This window comes from Ruditapes philippinarum, unplaced genomic scaffold (assembly GCF_026571515.1).
Source record: "Ruditapes philippinarum isolate M1 unplaced genomic scaffold, ASM2657151v2 ctg5479_1_1_1_1, whole genome shotgun sequence".
NCBI classification, from domain to species: domain Eukaryota; kingdom Metazoa; phylum Mollusca; class Bivalvia; order Venerida; family Veneridae; genus Ruditapes; species Ruditapes philippinarum.
Window position 1 is genome coordinate 27874 of NW_026861562.1, and position 22592 is coordinate 50465.

At 33.2% G+C, this 22592-nt stretch overlaps 1 protein-coding gene and 1 long non-coding RNA gene across 2 annotated transcripts; one reads left to right on the forward strand and one right to left on the reverse strand.

Annotated features, from left to right (window-relative positions):
- Positions 1-950: 950 nt before the first annotated feature.
- Positions 951-21239, forward strand: LOC132716128 (uncharacterized). Its single transcript, XM_060699307.1, has 4 exons — positions 951-1261; positions 10879-11079; positions 15287-15625; positions 20448-21239. The coding sequence occupies exons 1-4, from the start codon at positions 979-981 to the stop codon at positions 21110-21112; spliced, it is 1488 nt and encodes a 495-aa protein (XP_060555290.1). The 5' UTR covers positions 951-978; the 3' UTR covers positions 21113-21239.
- LOC132716127 (uncharacterized) lies at positions 1774-2581 on the reverse strand. Its single transcript, XR_009623773.1, has 3 exons — positions 2425-2581; positions 2145-2244; positions 1774-1916 (listed from the first exon to the last, which is right to left on the reverse strand). It is a non-coding gene; the product is annotated as an uncharacterized LOC132716127 (long non-coding RNA).
- Positions 21240-22592: the final 1353 nt, after the last annotated feature.

Consider the following 22592-nt stretch of genomic DNA (forward strand, 5'->3'; position numbering starts at 1 on the left):
AAGTTATGATAAAATCTTGTCTTAAATGATTATTAAATCATGAACTAATATTTTGTTCCGAACAATTTATTATGTTTACGCACATTTGTGTTTATTTACAAAAACATTTTAGGTTACAACTTCAAGAATCAATAATCTTTTAGCTTATGGGTGCAACATAATCCTTAATTTTATAAACAACAAAAAGAAAAAAAAAACAAAAAAAAACATTTCATTACTTACAGCTTTATTCCCTCTAAATACTACGTATACCACGCATATATGCTACTAAATTTACGATATTTTTTCTTGACATAATATAATTGATGATTTTATTTCATTCGTTATTTTTTACGACTGATAGACTTAGTTATATTATCGCTTATTATATTTATATACGTCTACAAACTGCAATATTAATATAAAATTCAATTTTATTTAAAGCGCTCTACCAGTCACTTTCGTTATGTTTACTGTGAGCAAAAGGAAGATCTCTGGACTTGTATATAGATATTATGCAAATAAATGGAGATTAAATCATCACAATTGATATTTTTAAACATAATAAACGTCTACAAACATCTGTGTAGTTTTTGTGTGCTAATTGATGACTTAAAAAGTTGTTTTTGTATATTCTCTAGGACCTCATTTATTGGCGGAAGGATTTAAAAAGATGAACTACCCACCAGCAGTCGAGGTGAATTTAAACAGTGCTACAACAGAATACAGATTTCTGGAAAAAAGTAGATTGGTAACATATTATATATCGGGCGTCATTTGACTTATATAATGTTGAAGACTGTATACAATTAATCAAAAACAGTGAAATTCAGAATTAAGCCTCAAATGTGATTGATTAACTAAAGAACAAAGAGTACGAAAAATCACTGGGACTAGACCAAGAATCTATCACGATTCCGGATCCCGTGCGTTCCGGATTTCGGATCCCGGCATTTTCCCCAACCTTCAAAATGTAGAAGTCACGTGACTGCTAACAAAATGGCGAATAAAGAAATTTTCTGTCAACAATTGACACATTTTGATAAATTTCGTCATAATTGTGTTTTCTCAGGAACACTAGCATGCCCGATTGTCATCAAATTTTGTGATGCCTCAGCAAAAGGAAAAAGCTTTTCTGAAGCCACCGTGGACATTTCAGCCAACGAAGGTTTTCCATTATTTTGCTGTCAGCTTGCTGGTATAGGAAAATTGCTTTCTTACCTTGAAGGAAATCTCGAAAAAAGTGCCGAAATTAAAAGATTAGAGAAATTCTTCGCAGACAGTAAGTACATGCTAAACGCTTCACTAAGTAAGTGAAAACAGTTAAATATTCCTTTTATTACGAAATATATATGAAGTGGCTAGCCAAACGGGCCTGTTAAAGGGCTAGCCAAAAGTTCTACGCCAGTCACGTACAGCTTGCCAGGACACAATGTATTTGCTATTCATATTGCACTTGTTATTTTGTGACTTTAAGCAAGGATTTTAAACAAGTTGGCAAGTAACATACAGCTAGCTAGAGACCCAGCAGGCACATCAACGTTGTTTAAACGTTGAATTATGGTCAGATTTCAACGTTGAAATAAGGTTGGATTTATATTCGGATTTGAAAGTTGAAACAACGTTGAAATTTCAACGTTGATACAACGTTGCAGCTTCAACGTTGGCACAACGTTGAAGGTTCAATGTCATTTCAACGTTGAAAACCCACCATACTTTAATTTTTGGATATAAAGCAAAGTAACCAAGTTTAACAAAATATCATGACAATATTAAATACTTCTTATATTTTTTATTTCAAAAATACAGTGCAAGTGCAGCTTAAATTCACTTTAATAGTTTTAACAATTAAGCTACAATCTGTTCCAATCTTTTCTTCTAGATCTTTCTGGGTATGTCAAGTGTTTGAGTACTTCTTTGGCTGTCTCTTACTGCTTCTGCAAATAAAAATAAGAAGTTTGTAGTTAAAAGTGACTTGGTCAATCTCAAATTATACATATAATTACTTAACTTAGTGATTTGTTTTTATCTTAAAATGCTTTTCTCTAAGATTTACATCATAAAACAGCATAGAAATTGAAACATAGCTAAGTTTGATATTGACAGCAAATAATGTATATAAGACAACAAAATCTTTTTTAAAAGAAGCTATTTAAAAGTATCACCTATGATTGGTAAGAAAAACTGCTCCCCGTCAGTTCCTTGCAGCATATTCCCAAGAAATTAACATTCTAGGCTCTAGCTAAGACCATTTTATGCAGCATCCTGAAATCAACAAACATATAAATTTTATATTAATAATGTTACAGGAATATTCCGAAAAAAAAATATTTTAAGACAAGATAAAAATCAAGTAGTTGAAAAATTTATACTTTGTTACGTAGTTTGTATTGTAAAGAAATTCAAATATATAAATTAATAAGAATAAATTTCAATTTAACAAACCTGACAGTCCTTTTCATGTTGAATGTATAGTGTACTGGCTACAGCTGCAATACTCTAAATTTCAGCCAGGACCAGAATCTAGAATATAAAATAATATATAATAAAATAGAAATAGATTTATTATTCCCCTTAAATTTACGACTATTAAACTTCAAAGTTTAACACTCAAATTTGTAATTTAACTTAATAATAATCATTATAATGTGTTTTTATCAAACTAATTAACACTGTATTATACTATCAATAAAATATAAACATAGTTATATATATTGACGAATCGTCTTGGGACGTAAATTAAGTGGGCCGAACTACTTTATTGGTTTCAATTTTAAAATTGATTAAATTCTAAATAGGATATAGTACAGACAAATGTTTAATAATATGAAAAATAAATTAAAGAAAGACAAGATTTGTACAATCATAAATTGCCAAGGACATCAATAACTTCATGCTTACAAGGCCTACCGAACCCAAATCATTCATTTAGGTCGCGAAAACGTGTCAAATCAACTCAATCATGTGTTTATATCTCTCATTTATTTCATAAAGTAAATAAAAGTAGAATTTAAAGAATAAATAATAATATTTTAGAAAATAATCAGTAAACTAAAGTAAAATATAACGGTAATACCTTCGAAATCCAAATAAATTGCCAATCGTGTTGTTTTCAAACTTTCCAAACAGCGCCACCATTTGCACGAACGATAATCATAGACAACAAACAAAATCTTAGACCGCAACAATTACTTCCCCTGACCAGCGTTATTTTATAAACGGGGTTTTGACTAATACCAATTTATTAATTAATATTATTCATAAAGAACTAAAATATAAAACAACAAACAATATTAACTAATATTTAAAGCGTTAATAGAAAGTGAAAAATTATTTCCAACTTTATTTGTTTAAGCGCTATTTTTGAATATACGGAAAAAGATTGTAACGCAAATTTTCCTGACAAAAATCACTTACAGACTAATTCAATAAAGGAATAATATCACAAAATTAGTGGTATAAAAGTTTATATAATGATTAAACTAAATGTAAAACTTCGACCATAAACAACGTTGAATCAACGTTGTATATACATTGGCAATATATCCGTATGGTCGTCCATAGTTGAATATTGGTTGAACAACGTCACGACCATATTTCAACGTTGTTTCAACGTTGAAACAACGTCGAGTGCCTGCTGGGGAGACTTCAGCGAACAGGTTTTATAGCACTGTTAGACCTTTTTGCAGAAGCCAATCCCGTATCGAAAGTCAACCAGAACCGTGACATATTTATGTCATGCTGTAATTCAATAAATCTGCGTGATCTGGACAAAAGCTTTTTTAATACAGGTAGTTAGATATATTTGGGACACTTCAGTCTATATTTTTGAACACAGATGTGACAGAACGTTAGATTGATGAAATAATGCCTCAAAGTTTATCAGTGGGTTCACATTTCATAAAATTCGCTGCCATTGCTGTCCTTATTATCATGTGACTAGCGAGACTTTAGGTTCAGATACCTTTGGATGACATTTGGTGACCCGTGACACAAATGCTATTTTTAATTGAAAACATGGCTTTGCAATTATGAATAACGGTGAATGTAACAGACATTGTACCAAAAATATGTTGGATTTATATTGTTTTGAGTGATGTTTCATTAATTATTTGTTTGTTTTTATTTAAAATTGTACACTTTCTAAAAATAGTGTGTGGTCCGTTACTAAAAATAGATGCTAGAATTCCTAAAACCTGAAGTCCCGCGAGATTTCATTTGAAGCAGACTCCATATTGATTAACATTCTCTACATATTTCCTTAACAAATAGTTGGGTACACAATGTCATTGAAGTTTCATTTAAAAACAAAACATGAATTGATAAAAATTGATTTGTTTATCAAATGGTATTTTTATTTGACCCAATTTTAATTAATAAGGGTGATTTTAATAGGTTATTATGTACGGCACAAACTGCCAAAATTCTGGTAGCCTTTGCAAATAGGGGTGACCTATAACTTTAATGTGGCACAACGTGAAAATAAAAGCAACACATAAAGTTATTGAAGCCCGAACTTGAATGTACAGCAATAATATTGTTTTCGTATGTTTAGTTTTTAGAAACAAATTGCGATGTTGGTCAAAGAAAGTTATGATGAATATGTTGTAATCTCCAGTTTATGACGAGAATATGAGAATCTTACACTGGCTGCCGGTACAGACCGGAATATCTAGCACGAGGATAACTGTTTACAGTGATAACGAGGCTCAGCCGAGTTTCCGCTAAACAGTTTCCCGAGAGTTAGATATTCCCGTCTATATTGATTCTTTTTCTTGCATATATTGCATGTCAATTATTTTCAGAACAGAAGTTTAAAAAACTGATATTCTCATTACACACTTTTTCTTATAGTAAAAGTATGAACATACATCCTTATTCATAACGGAAAAATGACGTCATCCTGAGAACGCGATCCATTCATAAAAGGCCACGTCAATGATGTCATTTAAAGGACACAACTTATCTTACATGGGGGGGTATAAGACAGAGTTTTCTAGCACCAGTGTAAACAGTAGATAATCCTGTCTGATATGCAAGGAAAAAAGAGATTTACTTGCAGTTGAATAATAATATCAATTGAAATAATTTACCAAATTAATATGAAAATAGGAGAGTCTATGAAAAGGGAAGTCAGATAAAAAAAAATCGTTCATTTTTAGCTCACCTGTCACAAAGTGACAGGGTGAGCTTTTGTGATCGCTTTTTGTCCGTCGTCCGTCCGTCCGTCGCCGGTCGTCCGTAAACTTTTACTTTAAATGACATCTCCTCATAAACCACTAAGCCAATTTCATCCAATCTTCACAGGAATGATCCTTTGGTGGTCACCTTTGAAAATTGTTCAAAGAATTTAATTCCATGCAGAACTCTGGTTGCCAAGGCAACCAAAAGAAAAAACTTTAAATATCTTCTTCTAAAAACCCCAAAGAGCTAGAGCTTAGATATTTGGCATGAAACATCTTCTAGTGAGTGTCTACCAAGTTTGTTCAAATAAAAGCCCTTGGGTCAAAATTGGCCCTGCCCCAGGGGATCATTGATTTTCGCTATTTGCATATAGTAAAAACTTAAAAAATCTTCTTTTAAAGAACCCAAAGAGCTAGAGCTAAGATATTTAGCATGAAACATGTTCTAATGGGTGTCTACCAAGTTTGTTCAAATAAATGCCCTGGGGTCAAAATTGGCCCTGCCCCAGGGGGTCATTGATTTTCCCTATATGCATATAGTAAAACTTAAAAACTCTTCTTTTAAAGAACCCAAAGAGCTAGAGCTAAGTAAGATATTTAGCATGAAACATGTTCTAATGGATGTCTACCAAGTTTGTTCAAATAAGAGCCCTGGGGTCAAAATTAGCCCCGCCCAAGGGGTCATTGATTTTCCTTATATGTGTATAGCAAAAACTTAAAAAATCTTTTTGGAAAAAAACCAAATAGCTAGAGTTTAGGTACTAAGCATGAAACATCTTATAGTGAGTGTCTACCAAGTTTGTGCAAAAAAAAAAGCCCTGGGGTCATTCATATTCCTTTTATATGTATAACAAAAACTTAAAAAATCTTCTTTGAAAAAACTCAAATAGCTACGGTTTAGATATTAAGCACGAAGCATCTTCTAGTGAGTGTCTACAAAGTTTGTTCAAATAAAAGCCCTGGGGTCAAAATTGGCCGGCCCCGGGGTACATTCATTTCCTTATATGTGTATAGCAAAAACTTAAAAATCTTCTTTGAAAAAAAACCGAATAGCTAGAGTTTAGATATTAAGCATGAGACAATTTATATTAAGTGTCTACAAAGATTGCTCAAATAAAAGCCCTGGGGTCAAAACTGGCCCTGCCCCAGGTGTGTCATTGTTTTTAACTATATGTGTAAAGAAAAAACTTTAAAAAAATCTTCTTTTAAAAAACCCAAAGAGCTAGACCTTAGATGTTTAGCATGAAACATTTTCTAATGGGTGTCTACCAAGTTTGTTCAAATAAAAGCTCTGGGGTTTAAACTGGCCCCGCTCCGGGGGCCTATATACAGGTGAGCGACTTCAGGGCCATCATGGCCCTCTTGTTTAGTTAACATTTTCTGTTTTAAAAGTGGCATTCAGTATTTTATAGACTGCTTCTGTTTAGGCTGGTTCCCAGCACACTTCATTTTCGCTAGAACCATATTAGAACTGGGAACCAGAGAACGTTTTTAGAAGTGAGCATTTAGGGACCAGAATACGTTTCTGTTTAAATCAGAATGCCTCGGCTATTATTGTTAACTTGTGATTCAAGTTGATTGGTCCATGATTGGTATACTTGCCGTTTATTATTGCATTACAGTGCCAAACATTAAATGATACTGAAAAAAATCACTAACAATATATTTCTATTTATTTCTTAATTTAATTTCCTTGTCAATATACACATGTAGTCTATAGCCTGGCAAGCCTAAAACTTTTAGCTATTCGTACAGACCTATACAGCTAGCCACTTCCAAATATATACATATAACATACAAACATTTTCACAAAGAATAATAATATTATTTGAATCTTACATCGGCTACCGATACAGACCGGAATATCAAATGCTCGATGGTGACTGTTTACGGCGGTAACGAGGCTCTGCCGAGTTTCCGCTAAAAAGTTACACGAGAGCACAATATTCGGGTCTGCACCAACAGCCGGTGTTTGATTCTTTTTCTTGCATATTACATATCAATTATTTTCAGGACAGAAACTGCGAATATATATGCACTTATATATGCACTTTTTTCTTATAGTAGCGTATGAACCTACAACTTCATTCATAACGGTTAAGTGACGTCATCCTAAAAACGCAATTCATTTATAAAATGCGCGCGGCAATGACGTCATTTAAAGCACGCTACTTGTCTTACATGGGGGGGGGGTGAAAGTCAGAGTTTTCTTGCACCGGTGTAAACGGTAGATAATTCTGTCTGATATGCAAGAAATATTTGTATGCCCCTGCCATAAAATGGCCTGGGCATATAGTGTTCTGTTATTTCGTCATCATCAGTTTCTGTTCATTATCTTGGTAACAGTTGCACAAATTTGACATATGGATATATCACGGGAAAATACAGGCCAAGTTCGAATTTGGTCATGGTCCGATAATTTCAGTTTCCGTTCATCATCTCCCCAACGATAGAACACATTCAACTCAAATTTGATGTATGAATTTGTCAAAGGACATTGCACCATTATTAGCAACAAATAATGTTAGAAATGTAGCCAAACATAGAACATAATTATACTGTATTGAATTTAATCAACATTATATATAATACTGAAAATCATTTGCTTTCGTCATTAACTGAAGCCCGTCTCACACAGAACACGATTTGGCACACGGTTCACATACGATATACTCGGTTATAAAAGGGTCGACTGGTGCGAGTATTGAGCTCCAGCTGTGCCTGGGAATTAGTTGGTATGACTTAGACTAGAATATAGCACGAGTATGTTCCATTAAAGCACGGATATAATCGGTCAAGAATTTGCATACAAACACATTTTATTGTTGTACGGTTCCAAGTCGGACTAGTACCGTCTGGTATGATTAAACACGACTTTTACTCGGTTTACTCGACTTTATACCCATACTATACTGTATCTGCCATGTATGATTTGTACTTGAACCGTATTTGTACCATGATTGTGTGACATTCGGGTGTTAATCAGGTGATGTATATAGGACTTGGGGACAGTCAGGAACGATTTATAAATCTTGACACTGTGAGTTGGACTTACTCATGGAGCGGACTTCAGATACAGATGTATATACTGTCTGACACTTGGTCTCTTACAGTCGCTAATACCAAGGATCATACACAGACATGGCATCCATGCCAGTGTTTTTTTGAAAGTTTTAAAGATCATAGTTACAATGCCAGATTTTTCTCTTATTCAACAAATTCTTTGTGATTTTGGTGATTTTTATATGAGCAATTTTGTTAATCACCCCCTAGAATGACCTTGGATGGTGCAGTAGCAGTACCAGTACAATTACTTGATTTTGGACAATTAATGCAGTACATCACCATTACTTGGACCAAGTAATGCAGTATCATTACCATTACTTTTGAGCATAAGATAATTTTTTTTGCTAAGCTAATAATGTACATTTGTAAACATATATTATTAAATTTCTTAATATATGAGACAATTTCAAAGAGGTCTCAGTTAGGCATATAAATTTTTTGCTTATCTGCCTTCTATACAAATGACTCAAGATATTCATCTGTTTTTTACCTTTAAATAAAAATACAACCAAACTTATGAAAGGTGTAAACATTCTATTTGATCCATTAATCATACTAAATATGTTAACTTAATATATATTTTTTCTCACCAAATTGTAACTATATATTACTATTATCCTAAGAATGTAATATTATGTATTTGTATATGTTTATGTATGTATACTGATGATGTTTCCCGCTATTGTGGGACTTGTGCATTTTGTAAATAAATTGAATTGAAATTGAGTTTACATAAAATTGTATTTTAAGTTTTTACTTAAAATTATATTTTAAGTCAGTAATAGTGACTGCATTTCATGATAATAAGTCTGGCACAATCATGGCAGCTTGACATAATGTAACAATGAACACTCCAAAAAGGTGCTAATGTGCCCAATGGTCAAACAAAGACAAGTGTCAAATAGTAATTTTATCTTGTATAAAGGGTTATGGTTGGTAGGAGGGCTTTTTATAAAGGTGTGTAAAATGGTCTACCCAACTCATTTCATAAATTATACAATGTAACAATATATTTTCAGCAATGACAATCATCTCAAAAACTGACACTGTATATATGATATTGACCTTGAGCTATATCATCTATTATAATGAGATTGTAACGGTTTTGGGTTAGTGTTCACTCAATTTATTCAGTTTTATAATAATTGATATTTAACTGTAAAATTTGTGAACTCAAACTCATCATTTAATCCCCATTTAACACTGAACAATGGACCTTCATCCGGTGTTTACAGTTTTATGTAAATTAAGGCTAACTTGTTATCCAATCGCTACACTGAGATAATAGATAGTCACTGGTTGACCTGGTTTGCACAAAAGAACACATGCTTATGTTTGTGATACTGTTTGTGAGCAGTTGACCTAGCAATGAATCATAAAGGTGTGGCTAAATGTTAAATGTTCCGTTACGAAAAACCGGAAAGGTCCATGTACATGCCTGAGAGTACAAATTATTAATGCTTCAATTCACACTAATGTTATAAATCAGAAGAGACATATAAAATAGAGGGGACATTGAATTTTCATGATTTTAGATTTTATTTGACTGATTAAGGCCATCACAATTTTATATTGTGTTCTTTGGATCATCCAATAAATATACCTGATTTATGATGTTGTAAGTTTGGTGAAGTAATTCAAAGTAATGCATAGTAATGCATCTTCATTACCTGAATTTTGCAATCCAGTACCATTACAAGTAATGCAAATTAGCATCCAGTATCATTTCATTGCATTACTCTCAAGAAAAGTAATGCATTCCTACTGCATTACCATTACCAGTGTCATTACCTCAAGCCTGCCCTTGTTGCATAAATTTTACATATAATTTGAGAGCCTTCAATTAAAATGGTTCATATGTACAAATTAAGTTATCAGTTACTTGTTTCACTAGGATAATGACTTCAGAAACATCAGGCATGTGATGATATGTAAAATATATGTGATGTTATTGTTATACAGTGGTATAGAAAACTCTTTAAAGTTAAATTTCTATCTAATCTATTTCTAACTTTTGTCCCAACAACTGGTACTTCTGTAAATAGTAATAATATAATTCAGTTATTCTGTATAATAAAAGCTTTAGCAGCAGATAATGGTATCATTTAAAAAGACCAATGGGGTATAAATGATGCAGTTTGTTCTTGCATGACTGTGCACTTTTTTTGATAAGAATTAGAAGAAAAATTGATTTGACTTCAATATATTAGCAAGTCTTATGTTTCATGGATATTATCATATACTTAAAGTAGATCTGATATTGTTACAAAAAGACAATATTTTTTCCATTTTTATGATATCACTGTGATTTGTTTAATATACTTTTGCCTATGTTGCCCTTACATCATTATTAAAAAAGTAGGTGTAAATAAATAATATACTTTGTTCAAACTTTCAGAGTTTATATGAGTTAGACTAAAATAATGTCAAAACTGATATATAAAACCATTTTTGGAAAAAAATGTTGTTACACCCTTATTGCATTAAGCCCTTGATTTTAAGTGATTATATAATTGGTTAAAAGTTAAATTTTCTCTTTCCTTTCAAAATTCACAGAAATATATGTATAATTTATATGTTGTATGTTTTGTTGTACAATGTTTTTTCGACATAACAAGTCTTACACTAAGAATTATTGTTTTAATTTCAGAACAACACACAGAGTGTCTTCTTTCATTGGATAAAAGCAATGAATATAATGAATATAATATTCAAGTCATTCTTGCTGCTCATCTGTTTGGACCGTTGGCTGGTAGTTTTGAGATTGGAAGCAAAGGCTTCTCAAAAGATGCAAAAAAATGCCCTAAGTGTGGAATTGATATTAGTGAAAATCTAAAGAATACATCACTTGGTGAGTAACTTGTAATGTACTTTTTTGATGCATTTTATTGTTAAAGTGGATTGTAGAATGATATTTTTGGATGAAAGTTTTACCATGCCTATCTGCAGATCTCACTTGGGGATTTATCCTTCATGATGATTACTTAAGTAAGAAATGAGGTACTGTATCAATCATTTCATATATCAATCTTATGTGCAGACCTCAAATGAGATTTCTGTTGGGCAACCTAGGTTAAAGGTCAAGGTTTCTTTTACTCACAATAGAAATTGATATATATGTTTGGGTATTTAAAGATTTATCACTGCACCACTTATTCCCCACATACTGAGGTGGCATGTAAGTAGTATTAATCACCTTCATTGATAGCCTTTTTTACTCTGGTCTTCACTGAAGTTTATACACCCTCAAAAGGCCTTTGGGTTGTATATTGTATGTTATGGTGTTGTCCTTCCTTCAGTCTGTCACTGCTTACATTTGGATAATAGAGCTGTCATCAAGAGATGCAATATTGATGTACCATTGATTATGGTTTGTTGTATTGGAACTTCAGAAAACATCTAATTTCTTTGTGTTAAAAATGAAATAATTATATTATAAACAAAATAATCCAATTTTGAAAATTATTTTGTAAAATAAAAGTCTAATAGATTTAAATAAATTATCATTTTAAAGTTGTCTTTTGATCTGAGGGTTATCATTCACAAATGTCTACTTTTTAGTCTGTGCCCATATCTTAGCAACAAGTAAAAACGTCTGAAAACATTAAAATTGAGGATTAAAAGAAGTCCTGTTTGGGAACATTGTTGAAGAAAAGTGGGTTGTAAATTCCAAAGTAGTAGTGTGTAAGATTTGCCGTATCATCATTCTATTTAGTGGCAATACAACTAACTTGATATCACATATTGATCACGGGGAAACATCATTCTATCTACTACACCAATGCAAGCTCCGATTGTAAAGTGATCCAAACTTCACAGAATTGTTACCTTTAAAAAACCCAAAGAGCTGGAGCTTAGATATTTAGCATGAAACATTTTCTAGTGAGTGTCTTCCAAGTTTGTTCAAATAAAAGCCCTAGGGTTAAAATTGGCCCTGCCCCAGGGGGTAATTGATTTTCTTTATATGTATATACTAAAAACTACATATGCACTTTTTCAGATACAAATATGAACTCTGTGATGTCAGTTTTAGATTTAGATTTTATATCTGCTATGTTTATAGTTACAATATTACTTGTTTCTTGTCATGGAGAGTTTCTATTATACAGGTGAACGATTTCAGGACCATCATGGCCCTCTTGTTCTGTAACTGGCTATAAATTTCTAAATGGATTAACTTCATATTAAGACACAACATCTTTTAGTCAGGACCTTCATGTATATCAAACTCAAATTAACCTTGACTCATGTACGACCTTGACAAAGGATTATTTTCATACTTGCAAAAACAACCTTTTGGACAAGACATTCTAAAAGGTTGATTTGACCTTGAGCTTTAAATGACATTGACAGTCAAGGTCAAAGTATTGAATTTTGGTTAAGCTATAATTTTGTTATTTGAAAAATTTTGATATGTAGACAAAACAACACTTGTGACCAAACAGACATGTGAAATAATTAAGAAATGACTTTGATTGTGAAATGATTGAATTTTGATTATATTTTCTTAACATTGTCATTTATTTATTGAAAGGATTAATGCTTGGACAAAACAATAAATATGACTAGACAGACCTGTTAAACATTTTTAAAAAAAGGAAAAAACTTGACAAGGTTTTCAACAAAAACAAAAAGCGGTTATTAGAATGCTAAAGTCAGTGGGCGGGCGTCAGCTTTTGGTTTCTGCTCAATAAATTGAGTTTGCTTTGGCCTATTGACAACAAACTTGATGTATGGGTAGCTTTTATCAAGAGGATTGTGATTGCTTCCCAGGTGTCTGTGATCAAGATTTAGGTCACTGTTGCTAAAAATAGAAATTCAATTTTCACTCAATAACTTTAGTTTGCTTTGGACTATTGACACAACATTTAGTGCATGGTTAGCTTATATCAAGAGCTTGGGTTTGCTACCCAGATGTCTGTGATCAAGGTCAATGTTGTTAGAAATAGAAATTTCGGGTCAATAACTTGAGTTTGCTTAGGCCTTTTGATGTTAAACTTGGTGTATTGGTAGCTTATACATTGCATCAAGAGACAGCTTGGGATTTGTACCCAGTTGTGTTTGTCACTGTTGCTAAAATTATAAATTAAGTTTCCACTCAATAACTTCAGTTTCCTTTGGCCTATTGACACCAAACTTAGTGTAATGGAAGCTTTTATCAAGATACTACTTGGGATTACTACCCAGATGTCTGTTATGTCAAAGTCACTGTTGCTAAAAATAGATATTCAGTTCCCGCATAGTAACTTGAGTTTGCAAAGACCTATTGACGCCAAATTTATTATGTGGGTAGCTTATATCAAGAAGCAACTTAGGATTGCTACCCAGGTGTTTGTGAACAAGGTCAAGGTCACTGTTGCTTAAAAAAAATTAGTTTTCAAGTTACAACTTGAGTTTGCTTTGACCTTTTGGCACCAAACTTGCTGTGTGGGTAGCTTATATTAAGATGCAGCTTGATGCTCCAGAGTCTACTCTTTTGATCCAAATATCCTGGAAGATGGTCAGAAAGGTTGTTTTGGTGATTTATAGGTCAAGTTCGAATATGGGTCACCTGTGGTCAAAGTCACAGCCCAAATATGAAAAAAAAAATTATTACACATGATGCTTCTGTTTTGATAAAAATATTTTGGAAATTGGCAAGAAAGGTTATTTTGATGATTGATGATTTCTAGATAAAGTTCGAATTTGGGTCACATCGGGTCAAAAACTAGGTCACACAGCCAAAATACCAAAAAAACCTTGTTAACACACTTAGGATTATTGTTTTAGTCCAGATTTCCTGGAAATTTGTCAGAAAGATTGTTATGATTATCTCATGGTTTGAATATGGGTGACTTAGGTCAAAAACTATGTCACACAGCCCAAATATTGAAAAACCTTGTTAACACTCTAATGGATCTATTTCAGTCCAAATACCCCAGAAATTGCTCAGAAAGATTGTTTTGTTGGTCTCAAGGTCATCTTCAAATGTTGGTCACTTGGGGTCAAAAACTAGGTCACACAGCCTTAATATGTAAAAACCTTTATAACACTTTAGTAGCTACTGTTTTGATCATATTATCTTAGAAATTAGTCAGACAGGTAGTTTTGGTGATTTTAAGGTCAAGTTTGAATATGAGTCACTCAGGGTCAAAACTAGGTCAAAGATTGTTTTGTTGATCTCAAGGTCAACTTCAAATGTTGGTCACTTGGGGTCAAAAACTAGGTCACACAGCCTTAATATATAAAAACCTTTTTAACACTTTAGTGGCTACGGTTTTGATCATAATATCCTGGAAATTGGTCAGACAGGTAGTTTTGGTGATTTTAAGGTCAAGTTTAAGGTCAATATGTGTCACTCGGGGTCAAAATTAGGTCACACAGCCCAATTATGGAATAACCTTGTTAACACTCTAGAGGCTACTGTTTTGATCCAAATATCAAAAAGAACGTTTCGATGATTCAAATATTTAGATTTTTAAGTCTAATGCCTAGGTTGCCATTATTATTAACATTTTTAACTTTGATTTATCTGATTTTTTTTTAATTTTGGACTTAATAATTGTGCTTTGTCATCAAATCAGTAGTCTGGTATCTTTATATCTGGAGTTATCTCTTCTTTAGTTTAAGAATTTTGCTTTTAAAAATGTTAAGTTCTGGTTTCAACCAAGGATGTTTAAATATTTACCCCCTGTCTGTCAGTCTGTCTGCCTGCCTGTCCATAAAAACTGAGATCTTTTTTACAGAACTTGGAAATTTTACTACAAATATGATTAAAAAAAGAGAAAAGTTGAGACAAGTCACATTAGTTATAAATACATATTCTTTCTATAAAATTGTATCTTTTATAAACCTAATTTCCCTATTACGCATGGGATCTTAACACATTTATACAGACAAACTAAGATTTAAAAGATAAAAGTTCATTCATGTCTTCCCCAAAGGCATACTGATGATAGTTGAAGGGCCATGGCCCTTGTTGTGGTTCTCATTGGAAGGGGACTTTTGTTTTACTTGCAATACTATGAAAATTACTTGTTTATCATGTCTTTTAAAGTGGCAAATAATATATCTTCAAGGTAATGGAAATGTGTGGCACGGGTATGCTGACATCCTTGTTAAAAGATGTGTAGTCAAGATAGGAACAGAAGACAATAATGAGGATGGAAGTGGTGAACCACCAAAAAAGAAAATGAAAACTGAAGGCAATGAAGATGATGACAGTTCAAGTTCAGATGAAGATGAAGGAAAAAAGGATGCATTTACTTGTAATGCCATGTCACAGATATTGTCACAAACAATTGTTAATGCATTTGCAGAAGTGAACAAGAATTCAGATTTATCCAGTTCCTTTTTACCATCTTTTATTGCGTTATCTAGAGCTATTAAAATAATTATGTATAACTGTGGATTAGATAGTCTGATAATGTCTGTCCGTCTGTCACAAAAGTTGTCCCAACATGAAATTGGCCATTATGAGGCGACACATGTGATTACTGATCGCTCTTGTCTTCCATAGCAACCAGTGTCTTCTATAGGAACCAGCGACCTTTAATTTCAACTATAGACTTCCATTGCAACCAATGATCTCATGCAGCAACTAGTGACACACATAGCAAACATTGACTTTCCATAGCAATCATACATTTTAGCTCACCAGAGCCGAAGGCTCAGGGTGAGCTATTAGTATCAAAGGGGATGCTCCGGCGTCCATCGTCCATCATCATGCGTCAACAATCGTCTTCTTCTCTGAAACTACTAAGCAGACTTACTTCAAATTTGGTCTATAGCATCCTTGTGACAGTCACACTTGAATTTGCTCATGTCATTCCAATTGGCCCCTTTTAGGGGTCAGCAGAGCTAAAAATAGAAAAAACCTTTAAACATCTTCTTCTACAGAACTAATGGATGGATGATCACCAAACTTTGTCAGTAGCAATCTTGGGTTGTCTTTTATCAAGATTGTTCATATTAATTTGATTGGCCCCTTTTAGGGGTCTCTAGGGCTAAAAATAGAAAAACATTTAAACATCTTCTTCTACAGAACTAATGGATGGATGATCACCAAACTTTGTCTGTATGCTTTCTTGGGTAGTCTTTTATCAAGTTTGGTCATATGAATTTGATTGGCCCCTTTTAGGGGCCGCTCAAATGAGATTTCTGTTGGGCAACCTAGGTTAAAGGTCAAGGTTTCTGTTACTAACAATAGAAATTGATATATATGTTTGGGTATTTAAAGATTTATCACTGCACCACTTATTCCCCACATACTGAGGTGGCATGTAAGTAGTATTAATCACCTTCATTGATAGCCTTTTTTACTCTGGTCTTCACTGAAGTTTATACACCCTCAAAAGGCCTTTGGGTTGTATATTGTATGTTATGGTGTTGTCCTTCCTTCAGTCTGTCACTGCTTACATTTGGATAATAGAGCTGTCATCAAGAGATGCAATATTGATGTACCATTGATTATGGTTTGTTATATTGGAACTTCAGAAAACATCTAATTTCTTTGTGTTAAAAATGAAATAATTATATTATAAACAAAATAATCCAATTTTGAAAATTATTTTGTAAAATAAAAGTCTAATAGATTTAAATAAATTATCATTTTAAAGTTGTCTTTTGATCTGAGGGTTATCATTCACAAATGTCTACTTTTTAGTCTGTGCCCATATCTTAGCAACAAGTAAAAACGTCTGAAAACATTAAAATTGAGGATTAAAAGAAGTCCTGTTTGGGAACATTGTTGAAGAAAAGTGGGTTGTAAATTCCAAAGTAGTAGTGTGTAAGATTTGCCGTATCATCATTCTTTTAAGTGGCAATACAACCAACTTTATATCACATCTTGATCACGAGGAAACATCATTCTATCTACTACACCAATGCAAGCTCCGATTGTAAAGTGATAAACTTCACAGGAATGTTACCTTTAAAAAAAACCAAAGAGCTGGAGCTTAGATATTTAGCATGAAACATTTTCTAGTGAGTGTCTTCCAAGTTTGTTCAAATAAAAGCCCTAGGGTTAAAATTGGCCCTGCCCCAGGGGGTAATTGATTTTCTTTATATGTATATACTAAAAACTAATGTTTCTACATATGCACTTTTTCAGATACAAATATGAACTCTGTGATGTCAGTTTTAGATTTAGATTTTATATCTGCTATGTTTATAGTTACAATATTACTTGTTTCTTGTCATGGAGAGTTTCTATTATACAGGTGAGCGATTTCAGGACCATCATGGCCCTCTTGTTCTGTAACTGGCTATAAATTTCTAAATGGATTAACTTCATATTAAGACACAACATCTTATAGTCAGGACCTTCATGTATATCAAACTCAAATTAACCTTGACTCATGTACGACCTTGACAAATTATTTTATTTTCACTGATTATCGTTATAAGTGGCTGTAACTTTGTAATTAATTCAAAGGATTATTTTCATACTTGCAAAAAACAACCTTTTGGACAAGACATTCTAAAAGGTTGATTTGACCTTGAGCTTTAAATGACATTGACAGTCAAGGTCAAAGTATTGAATTTTGGTTAAGCTATAATTTTGTTATTTGACAAATTTTGATATGTAGACAAAACAACACTTGTGACCAAACAGACATGTGAAATTATTAAGAAATGACTTTGATTGTGAAATGATTGAATTTTGATTATATTTTCTTAACATTGTCATTTATTTATTGAAAGGATTAATGCTTGGACAAAACAATAAATATGACTAGACAGACCTGTTAAACATTTTTAAAAAAAGGAAAAAACTTGACAAGGTTTTCAACAAAAACAAAAAGCGGTTATTAGAATGCTAAAGTCAGTGGGCGGGCGTCAGCTTTTGGTTTCTGCTCAATAAATTGAGTTTGCTTTGGCCTATTGACAACAAACTTGATGTATGGGTAGCTTTTATCAAGAGGATTGTGATTGCTTCCCAGGTGTCTGTGATCAAGATTTAGGTCACTGTTGCTAAAAATAGAAATTCAATTTTCACTCAATAACTTTAGTTTGCTTTGGACTATTGACACAACATTTGGTGCATGGTTAGCTTATATCAAGAGCTTGGGTTTGCTACCCAGATGTCTGTGATCAAGGTCAATGTTGTTAAAAATAGAAATTTCGGGTCAATAACTTGAGTTTGCTTAGGCCTTTTGATGTTAACTTGGTGTACTGGTAGCTTATACATTGCATCAAGAGACAGCTTGGGATTTGTACCCAGTTGTGTTTGTCACTGTTGCTAAAATTATAGATTAAGTTTTCACTCAATAACTTCAGTTTCCTTTGGCCTATTGACACCAAACTTAGTGTAATGGAAGCTTTTATCAAGATACTACTTGGGATTACTACCCAGATGTCTGTTATGTCAAAGTCACTGTTGCTAAAAATAGATATTCAGTTCCCGCATAGTAACCTGTGTTTGCAAAGACCTATTGACGCCAAATTTATTATGTGGGTAGCTTATATCAAGAAGCAACTTGGGATTGCTACCCAGGTGTTTGTGAACAAGGTGAAGGTCACTGTTGCTTAAGAAAAACTAGTTTTCAAGTTACAACTTGAGTTTGCTTTGACCTATTGGCACCAAACTTGCTGTGTGGGTAGCTTATATTAAGATGCAGCTTGATGCTCCAGAGTCTACTCTTTTGATCCAAATATCCTGGAAGATGGTCAGAAAGGTTGTTTTGGTGATTTATAGGTCAAGTTCGAATATGGGTCACCTGTGGTCAAAAACTAAGTCACAGCCCAAATATGAAAAAAAAAATTATTACACATGATGCTTCTGTTTTGATAAAAATATTTTGGAAATTGGCAAGAAAGGTTATTTTGATGATTGATGATTTCTAGATAAAGTTCGAATTTGGGTCACATCGGGTCAAAAACAAGGTCACACAGCCCAAATACCAAAAAAAACCTTGTTAACACACTTAGGATTATTGTTTCAGTCCAGATTTCCTGGAAATTTGTCAGAAAGATTGTTATGATTATCTCATGGTCAAGTTTGAATATGGGTGACTTGGGTCAAAAACTATGTCACACAGCCCAAATATTGAAAAACCTTGTTAACACTCTAATGGATCTATTTCAGTCCAAATACCCCAGAAATTGCTCAGAAAGATTGTTTTGTTGGTCTCAAGGTCATCTTCAAATGTTGGTCACTTGGGGTCAAAAACTAGGTCACACAGCCTTAATATGTAAAAACCTTTATAACACTTTAGTAGCTACTGTTTTGATCATATTATCTTAGAAATTAGTCAGACAGGTAGTTTTGGTGATTTTAAGGTCAAGTTTGAATATGAGTCACTCAGGGTCAAAACTAGGTCAAAGATTGTTTTGTTGATCTCAAGGTCAACTTCAAATGTTGGTCACTTGGGGTCAAAAACTAGGTCACACAGCCTTAATATATAAAAACCTTTTAAACACTTTAGTGGCTACGGTTTTGATCATAATATCCTGGAAATTGGTCAGACAGGTAGTTTTGGTGATTTTAAGGTCAAGTTTAAGGTCAATATGTGTCACTCGGGGTCAAAATTAGGTCACACAGCCCAATTATGGAATAACCTTGTTAACACTCTAGAGGCTACTGTTTTGATCCAAATATCAAAAAGAACGTTTCGATGATTCAAATATTTAGATTTTTAAGTCTAATGCCTAGGTTGCCATTATTATTAACATTTTTAACTTTGATTTATCTGATTTTTTTTTAATTTTGGACTTAATAATTGTGCTTTGTCATCAAATCAGTAGTCTGGTATCTTTATATCTGGAGTTATCTCTTCTTTAGTTTAAGAATTTTGCTTTTAAAAATGTTAAGTTCTGGTTTCAACCAAGGATGTTTAAATATTAACCCCCTGTCTGTCAGTCTGTCTGCCTGCCTGTCCATAAAAACTGAGATCTTTTTTACAGAACTTGGAAATTTTACTACAAATATGATTAAAAAAAGAGAAAAGTTGAGACAAGTCACATTAGTTATAAATACATATTCTTTCTATAAAATTGTATCTTTTATAAACCTAATTTCCCTATTACGCATGGGATCTTAACACATTTATACAGACAAACTAAGATTTAAAAGATAAAAGTTCATTCATGTCTTCCCCAAAGGCATACTGATGATAGTTGAAGGGCCATGGCCTTTGCTGTGGTTCTCATTGGAAGGGGACTTTTGTTTTACTTGCAATACTATGAAAATTACTTGTTTATCATGTCTTTTAAAGTGGCAAATAATATATTTTCAAGGTAATGGAAATGTGTGGCACGGGTATGCTGACATCCTTGTTAAAAGATGTGTAGTCAAGATAGGAACAGAAGACAATAATGAGGATGGAAGTGGTGAACCACCAACAAAGAAAATGAAAACTGAAGGCAATGAAGATGATGACAGTTCAAGTTCAGATAAAGATGAAGGAAAAAAGGATGCATTTACTTGTAATGCCATGTCACAGATATTGTCACAAACAATTGTTAATGTATTTGCAGAAGTGAACAAGAATTCAGATTTATCCAGTTCCTTTTTACCATCTTTTATTGCGTCATCTAGAGCTATTAAAATAATTATGTATAACTGTGGATTAGATAGTCTGATAATGTCAGATAATTTAGGTATCTTCATACATGATGAAGAAGTCAACACCATCTTAAATGTTACAACTATTTTGAGTGTATGGTATGCCTTGAATTTTGAAAGTGATATTGATAAAAACAACAAACTCTTGCTTTACGAGTCAAATTTCAAGGAACAGGCAGGGAATAAGCTTGATATATATAACAAAGAGTGCACCAAACCTATGACAGAAGCAGCAAAAGATAATGATGTTGAATTTGTTATATCAGTGGAATATACTTCAGATTCTGTACTTCCTGTAATTGAAAGATATCGTTCATTATTAAATCATGACTCATAAAGCAAGTTTAGGGGACAGTTGGCAACACTAGAATTGTTGTCAAAATGTTTTTTTTACAGGTAAAGTTCTAATGTAGGTTATCCTGGATTAAAAACTAGGTCAGTAGATCAAATGATGGAAAACCTTGTAAACACTCAGGGATCAGAATTTCCATCTGATGTTGTTTGTTTATCAACAGTTTGTTAAAATAAAATTTGCTTTGAAATCAATGGCTGGATATTAACCAAACTACACTAGAAGGTTTATTTGGTGGTCCAGTGGGGTCAATATTGGCCTGATAGGTTTTTCTTATATAGTAAAAAACTTGAAAACATCATCTTATGGATCTACCAAGATTGATCACGTTTTGTCCCTGGGGTCAAAATTTGGTCTGCCCTGGGGGTCATGGGTTTTCCAAAACTTTTCCTTATAGATATTAAATTGTTCAAATGGTTCTGCTCCGTACTCATTTGAACACTTTTAACTTCCCAATTATTAAAACACAAATTGCTGGAAAACAAGTAAATTGCAAGGACTATATTTTAATTATTTAGCACGAAACATTGTCTCGTGGACCACCACAAAAGTTGGTGGTCATAGAACAATAGACTTTCTATAGTAACCGTTGACTCCCATAGTAACAAATGACTTCCCTTAACATCTATAATTTTACATAGCAAACATTTACCTTCAAAGCAACCAGTGACTTCCAGTAGCAACCCTTTTGACAACCAGTGACTTAACACAGCAATCTGTTACTTACATAGAAACCATTGACTTTCCATAGCAACCAAAAACTTCTTTAGCAACCAGTGATTTTACATAGCAACCAATATCTTTCCATTGAAAGCAGTGACTTGCATAAAAACCAAAGACTTCTTTAGCAACCAGTGACTTTACATAGCAACCATTGACTTTCCACAGCAACCATTGACTTTCCATCAAAACCAGTGACTTTCCTGAGCAACCATAGTTTTCCATAACTACTGACTTTCCATAGCAACCATAGACTTCAATAGCAACCAGTGACTTTTCATAACAGCATTTTCATAGCAACCATTTTTGTGTCGCCTCTACGGAGTAGTGGCGACATATAGGGATCACTTCTCCGTCGTCTGTCTGTCTGTCTGTCTGTCCGTCTGTCTGTCCGTCCGTCCGTCACAAAACTTTTCCGGACTACTCCTCATAAACTACTGGTGCAATTTCATCCAAACTTTACAGGAATGATTAGTACCAAGTCTAGTTGTGCATATTGTCAGCATTTTCCGGTTCAATGATTTTTGTCAGAGTTATGGCCCTTTAATAATTTTTATTTTTAAAGTTTGTCCGGACTACTTCTCTTATACCACTTATGCAATTTCAATGAAACTTTACAGGATTGATCTGTAGCTCAAGTCCTTGTGCACATTGCACGGGTTTTCAGGTTGAATGATTTTGGCCAAGTTATGGTCCTTTGATAAAAAGGTGTTTTTTTTCTGTGTTGCCAGATACACAAAAGCTT